The following is a 7,230-nucleotide window of genomic DNA, read 5'->3' as shown; positions in this document are numbered from 1 at the left end:
TGGTTCTCCTCCTCGAGACGCGCTCTTTCCTGGCTGTGCCTGGTGGGTCGAGTCGCGGCGAGTTGCTCCCGCATGCTTTGAGATTGCTGCGACAGCTGGAGGCTTTCTGCCCGAAGAGCTTCCAGAGCCCTGTAAGATGGCGGGGTGAGGTCAGACCACGCCCTTTCCTTTACGCATACCTTGCTGGGGCATGGGAGGGCCCCTGGAATGCGCATCGACGGATGGAGGTGGTCAAAGGTAGCATGTTGGAAACTTACTCAGAAAGTTGTTGGTATTTGATTTTTTTCCGCTGTCGGCTTTCATGTGCTGCCTTGCGATTTTGCTCCAAGCGTTTTTGCCGTTTAGACTCCTCATCCTCCCAGCCCTCCTCCTCTTCCTCCTCCTCGTCCTCGTCCTCATCTTCATCCATTTTGGTCGGGAGCGCCTCATGATCGAGATCGTTGCAATCTGGATCCGTGGCATGACCTCTTGGCTGGCGTGTAGGTGAAGAGGAAGGGCCTCCCGACTCTTGGGGATGGCTCTGGCTGCTCACAGGAATGTAGGAAATGGCCGTGCCATTCGTCTGAGAGTCAGCAGGGTAGTGGAAGACAGGCATACGTGCAATCGTAGTGGATGAAAGGATGCTTGGCGTCCTTGATCTCAAAAAGAAGAATGTCCAGAAGGACCTTCACCTTCAAGCGAAGAAGAAAAGTCGCGCGCGGGCCAGCTCCGTCTCCTCTTTCATAGGGTAGAGCCTGTGCATGGGATAGACGACACCGAGATGAGCAATTCATTCCAAAGAGTATTATGCCTCCGGAACAACAACGGAAGCCTTTCCGCTTGTTTCAAACCGAGAGAAAAGCAACAAACAGTGTACGATAATACCCCTTCCTCGCATGGGCGAGCGCACCGAGTCGCCATGGGAAGACCCAGCCCTTCCTGGGGTGGGACCTTGTCGGGACGGAGCCATTACTGACACCTACCTTTTTTTCGCACAGGTGGATCGTGGGGACGGGTGAGGGTTTATGAGGCGCGCGTTGCTCCTGCTGGGGCCGTTGCTTGCCGCGTGCGTGGCTGTGGCAGAGTCACGGGGCACCGGTCAGTGGAATGCCGCAGACTCTTTGGTGTTTTCACACGACGCCACCCCACCCGATGTCCCCGCTGTTGCTCTGTCTAGTTATGGACATCGAATTTTGCCGGAAGCTGGCCTCCATTCGGTTTTCGATCCGACCGTGGGCCCCGTCATTGGCGTTTTGGCCCAACCCAAGTTTTCCAACCTCGCTCCTTGTGACGGGGTCTGCGAATACATTGCAGCCAGCTACGTGAAATGGGTGGAGAGCGCAGGGGGGCGCGTCCTGCCCGTGCCGTACAATGCCTCCTTTGACGCCCTTGATGCCATTTTTGCATCCGTGAACGGACTGCTCTTTCCGGGGGGTAGCAATGTGCTGTCGGTGGGGGCAAAGCACCTGTTTTCGCGGGCCCGCGAGGCCCACGAGGCAGGGGATTACTTCCCTGTGTGGGGAACGTGCCTGGGATTGGAATGGATGGTGGAAGCCGTCTGCGCGGAGGCTGTGAGCAAAGACCCCGAGGCCCCCCGCTTTGTCATCGACACGGGCTACGACGCCTGGAACTTGACGCTCCCGCTATCCTTCACCGAGGCCGCGAAGACGAGCCGGCTCTTCCACGAGTTGCCTCCTGCCCTCTGGGACGCGGCGGCGGCGGAGCACTTGACCATGAACAACCACCACAAGGGCGTCGCTCCCGCCCACCTGGCGGCCACGCCTGCCCTATCCGAGGCCTTCACGGTCATCTCCACGGACTTGGACCGATCCGGGACGCCCTTTGTCTCGACCTTAGAAGGGAAGGATGGGCGGCCCTGGTATGGCGTGCAGTTCCACCCGGAAAAGGCAATATTTGAGTGGGGCGTGGCGGGGGGGGAGACGGGGGGGAGGCGTGGCCCTTCGAGGCCACCAACCACTCGCTGGCCGCCCAGAACCTGGCCCGGTACCTAGCGGATTTTTTTGTGGGGGAAGCCCGGAAGAACCGCCACGCGTTCCCCGAGACGGAGGGGCCGACCGCCTTGAGCTGGGGCTACCCCCGTGTGTACTCGGGCCCGGACTTTGTGGAGTCCTACTTCATTCGTCACTTCCACTACCCCCCGGACCCGGCGCCCGGCGCGAGAGTGACGGAAAGCGAGGGTGAGGGAAGGGGAGGCCCGAGAAGCGGGGATGGGGAGGAGGTTCGGGCGGAGGTAGGGAGCAGCAAGAGTCGTCTGCGGGGGCACGGCTCTGGCCCCGGCCTCTGGACAGTGGCATCTTGACCGCCGCGAGAGGATGGTGTAGGCGATAGACGCATCCCTTGGGGTGGCGCGTGATTGTTAGTATATTTGCGGAGGGCGTGCCCCTTGGGGTGATTGTTAGTAAGATTGCGGAGGGCGTACCCCTTGCGGTGATGCGTGAAGTACCATGCCATGCACATGGGGAAGTGTGCGAAGAAGAAAGGGAGCGAGCTCCCCATGGAATGAGCAGAAGCCATGGTGCCTTTACCGAACGACGGGACGCATCTTTGTGTCCAGTCATTGCTCCGATTGTACTTTGTGGGCCTTTAGCGCGCTTTCACGCTTCCCCCCCCTCCCTCCCTTCCCCTCCCTGTTCCCAGGATTTGACGCATCGCCTTGGCGATCTTCCTCTCCACAGACCCCACCGTCAAGGCTCCTACCACCATCACACCTACCAGGTACACCACAGGCACTTGCCCCCCCTTGTAACGGGCCAAGAAGGCGCCCACCTGGTGATCGCAAACCATGGCACATGCCCTCTCCCACGCCAACCCCACCCCACCTCCCACACCCGCCCCGACCAAGATTTGTGCGGACGTGTGCAGACCTGAGAAGACTCTCCAAGCGCTTGCGACAGAGACATAGAGGCCGCCCAAGGCAATGGTGGGCAGGACATCCAAAGGCCACCAGGGCGGGAGCACCCCGATCCCCCTCTTTTGGCACAGCGCGCTCCCAAGGAAAGCAGACATGTAGAACAAGGCCATGGCGTGGGAGCTAGGCATACCTGGATCCTCCAGGACCGCGCCGTCTGGTCGAGCTTCTTTGATAAGACGTTTTAAGATTTTTCCAAGCATGGCATTCAGAATAGCCCCTACTGTGAAGTTGACAATCGCGGCGTCCCGCCGGACTAGAAGCATGACGGCTACCAAGCTGGCTACAGTCCAGCGAGTGGACTTTCCTAGTAGTTGGAAGGCCTGGAGAGAGCTGGTTTTGAAGGACATAAGGGAGGAGGGTGGGGGGGAGGACCCCCTGAGGGGCCCCTGAGTAGGGGAAGCGTGAGGATCTCTCAAGCTCATTTCGGAACTGCGGCCGTGAAAGCGAAGCATCGCTAGGCCACGTGGCAGAGATATTACGTCTCGATGGAATGTTTTACACGGTCTTGAAATAAAATTGCCGGGCTTGAACGTTACAAAACCCGAGGTTTTGCGGGGAAATGACGCGGAGGCGATGGCTGAGAGGAGGAAAACGATGATGGTTGTGTAGCCACAAATGCTCCCCTTAGTGAATGTCCGATGCAAAGAAGAAGGGTCTGAGCAGACAGCCATAAATTCTAAGGCTGTTGGTGTGCGTGCGAGGGTAAGCGGCATTCGTAATACGTGCAAACGCTATCGCCTTGGTGCTTGAGGCCAGCAACGGCTTCAAGGGCGAAGAGACTGCTTCAACTCGAACGTCCCCCATGACTATTCATTTTACCAAAACAAAACGACACATGCATTACCACATGCAGGAAAGAGACTCCTAGTTTTTCAATCCATGTACCAGGTACAAGTCAGAGGCACGCATTCGTCGCGGTCCTCGAACTAGAGCTTTTTCTCTTCGAGGTCGCCCCTCTGAGCCGCCTTCCGCTCATGTTGAGGTCCCCTCTCCTGGTACCCGTCATCAATTTAACCTTCTTCCTTCTGGTGAGGCACGCACGGGCGTTCGTCCTTCCAGCGGGCAGCACATGCAAGAAAGTCACCTATCTCCAAGTCCATCCTTTCCCTCTCGTCCAGGCGCTCCCTGCTCCTCTCCCACCGATCTGCTACCGACGACTCGCCACTTTTTCTCGCAGGCAAGGAGGCGCGATACGGAGAAGAGCAGAGTCTTCAAACATCAGCTCACAGCAGACAGGAGCGTGCGGACAAGAGGCGTCAAGCATATCATCAGTCCAGAGCCGCAACGATCTTGTGGCGGCAAAGAAGACGAAAATGGCTAAAATTGAGGCGAAGAAGGCGCTGATGACCAGCGCTCGGAGAGAAAGGATGCGCCGACATCGTCGTAAGAAAGAGTTGCAAGCACGAAACATGACCCGTGCCGAACGCGAAGCTAGACAGGAGAGAGAGGCGCGAGTGGCAGCGTGGTTGGAGTCGATCTACGAAGAAGACGCCGATCTGAGCGCTCATGCCGTGTCCCCACGGCTGCGCATCGCCATAGATCTAGCCTATGATGCATCCTCCAGCCTGTACTCCTCTCTGGCCCGTCAATTGGGCTGCGTCTATGGGCTCATGCGGCGGGCGGGGGAGCCGGGGCTCGTCCCGAGCGTGCACCTGACTGCGGCCAAGGGGGACGTGCTGGAGGCCTTGGAGGCCAGCGGCGGCCGCGCGTGGCGAATGCACCGACACGATGCCTCAGTCTTTGAGGTCTTTGCGGACAAGGACGCGTTGATATATTTGAGTCCGGATTCGCCCACTGTGTTGGAGCGCGTGGATCCCACCAAGGTCTACGTGATCGGCGGACTCGTCGACCGGGTTGTGCTCAAGAACAAGTCTCTAAGCCGCGCATCCCTCCACGGTGTGGCCACAGCTCGTTTGCCTTTGAAGGAGTTTTTTGGGCGGCAGGGACGCCGGGGGGACAAGTACATGTCAGACATGGCGCTTGCCGTCGACCGCGTGGTCGAAATTCTCATGAAGCAGTACGAGGTGAACAACTGGGACCAGGCCCTGGCTGCTGTCTTTCCAGGCGCGGTTCGAAAAGACGACGAGGAGGAGGGGGGGCAGGGGGTAAGGATTCAGAAGGCTCGGGTGGAGAAAAGTGCCCGCAGTGAAGGAGATGTGTGACAAGGAGGGTTGACGGACATCGATGCCCGCGGAAGGGAAAAAAGCACAGGACATACGCAATATCGGCAGCTCCTCTTTTCTTTTTGGTTGCAAGGCGTCATCTTGACTTTTTAAACTTACAAGGACACGTGCACAGAAAAAACAGTGGCGTTGCGCGGCCCGCTCTACCCCCCCCTATTTCACCTACAAGCCCGGTATCACTTGATGCGTTGCCATTCTCCGCCTCTTGAACCAAATTGTGAAAGTTTATCATACTATGAACGTCAATCTGAGGCGTCATGCGCTCGGTCGACCCAATCGCATGTATCCGTGTGGGCCGACTGTCCACCTGGGAACGTAGGCAGGTGACGGGTTGGGGGAGGTTGCTTGACTCTGGTAGGATGCTGACGATCGGCATTCAGTACCATTGCATCTCTTTCACGTGCCTTCGGCTTGTTCTCTCCCCCACGCCGCGATCTCGCCTAATGCATTTTTTGTTCCAGCAGCACAGGGCGGAATTTGCGACATGGATGTCGCAGCTTCCATTACCAGAGCCACCGCGTCTGCGGGAGCGCGGGGACACAAGCTGTCTAATCGTTTTGAGCAAGATCTTTCCGTGCCCTTCCCTCTTCAGGCTTTCCATGGCATAGAGGGTACGGATGTGGTTTCAGAGCCTAACGATGGACAAGGTCACCCCGCATCGTCGGGTTGGCTCTCTGACGAGGCTTACCAGACCTATTCGGTCCGCGGAGGCACGGATAAATGGAGGGACAATTTGAGACGACGGGTGGAAATGCACAAATTTGAAACTTTACACGGGGAGAGCGATTTGGTCAAAGTGATAACGCAGCCGCGAGGACGGAGTGGGACAAGCTTCCCAGGGAAAGTTTCAGGGGTAGAGGGATCGCCGCGACCGGGGGGTGGGAAAGGGTCTGGGAAACGCCGTCGCGGCTGGGAGCGCGGAGGCCACGCCTTGTACGGAGGCAGTCAGGGGGATGGCGGTAGGGACGAAGAGGACTTTGGGGGGGGGGGTGAGGCGGCGGTGGGGCGTCTGATCAAGCTGGATCCGGTGGCGAAACTGAGGAATTCGTCCTTGACGCTTCAGGAGCATCGGACTTTTCAAGCCGTCTCGCACAAATTGCTGCGTTTCGAGCACCAGCTGGATCCCGACGCCCGTCCTCTCACAACGGAAGAACGCCAGGCCCTGGACCGCCTCGATCCGTTGGTGCGTGCGGAGCAGGCCAAATATGCGGATCAATTGAGTCGGTGGCGGGAGAGCGGGCGGGCGCCGTACCGGTTTTTGGAGAAAAGCCTGGCCTCAGGCATGGACGCGTGCCTGCAGGTCCTCCGCGACCGGCAACAAGCCATGCTGCCCCGACACTACCAGTTGCACTTCACCAGTGCCTTGGCGAGGGAGGAGGACACGGGGGCCGCCCCCCCCGCGCCCAAGCATCTCTCCACGGTAAAGCCGGCGCGGGCCTGGCGGCAGAAGATGCGACTCCCTTCTTTGCCCGTGCTCGTGCAAGAGGCAGGTTTGGCCCTGGAAAAGGGCAGTGAGGCTCCGGCCGCCCCCCCCTCCACGCCCGACTCGGCGTGGGGGATGGCAGTGGCACGCCGCTGGATGCGCATGGGCCAATGGGGAGAGAGAGACGCGGTGTTTGCGGAAGCCGACGTGTTGGTGGACTTGCCCGCCCTTTTGGCACTGACGGACCCAGGCGCGGCCTGGGTGGTTCCGTTCTCGGTCCGGTGGCTTGGGGGGGAGGGCGGGGCGGAGGGCGGGGCGGAGGGCGGGACGGAGGGGGGAGGGAAGAAGGTCTTAGTCGTGCACTCGCCTCTGCTTCCGCCGACGATGACGTGGAGAGAGCGGGCAGAGGGCTATTTCCAGCATGCCCTTGTGCAGCAGCTGAGGGTGCCGGGGGAGGGGAAGGAGGGAGAGGCGGCGGAGGGGGTAACGGGGATGGAAGGGGAAGAGGAGACCCTCTCCCTGGAGGTGTGGCAGCTGGCGCAGTTGAAAGTGGCTGTGGGTTCGGAACGAGCGCTCGTGGTGCGTGAGGGCCGGGAGAAGGAGGAAGAGGGACGAGGGGAAGGAGGGACGGAGGGAGGGGCCGAAGCCCTGTTGGCCACGGAGGTAGACTACGCCATGGAGTGGAGCGAGGAGGAAGAGCCCTACCCGCAAGG

General features: G+C 59.5%; 1 protein-coding gene across 1 annotated transcript; it reads right to left on the bottom strand.

Moving 5' to 3' along the window:
• Positions 1-2,791: 2,791 nt before the first annotated feature.
• NGA_2115010 (dolichyldiphosphatase) lies at positions 2,792-3,607 on the bottom strand (the record flags this gene model as incomplete). Its single annotated transcript, XM_005855503.1, has 1 exon — positions 2,792-3,607. A coding segment is annotated over one exon (816 nt), but the record flags the coding sequence as incomplete, so codon positions are not given.
• Between the last annotated feature and the right edge of the window lie 3,623 nt (positions 3,608-7,230).

This window comes from Nannochloropsis gaditana, assembly GCF_000240725.1.
Source record: "Nannochloropsis gaditana CCMP526 unplaced genomic scaffold scaffold178, whole genome shotgun sequence".
Classification (NCBI taxonomy): Eukaryota; class Eustigmatophyceae; order Eustigmatales; family Monodopsidaceae; genus Microchloropsis; species Microchloropsis gaditana.
This window is presented reverse-complemented; position numbering and strand designations above follow the sequence as displayed.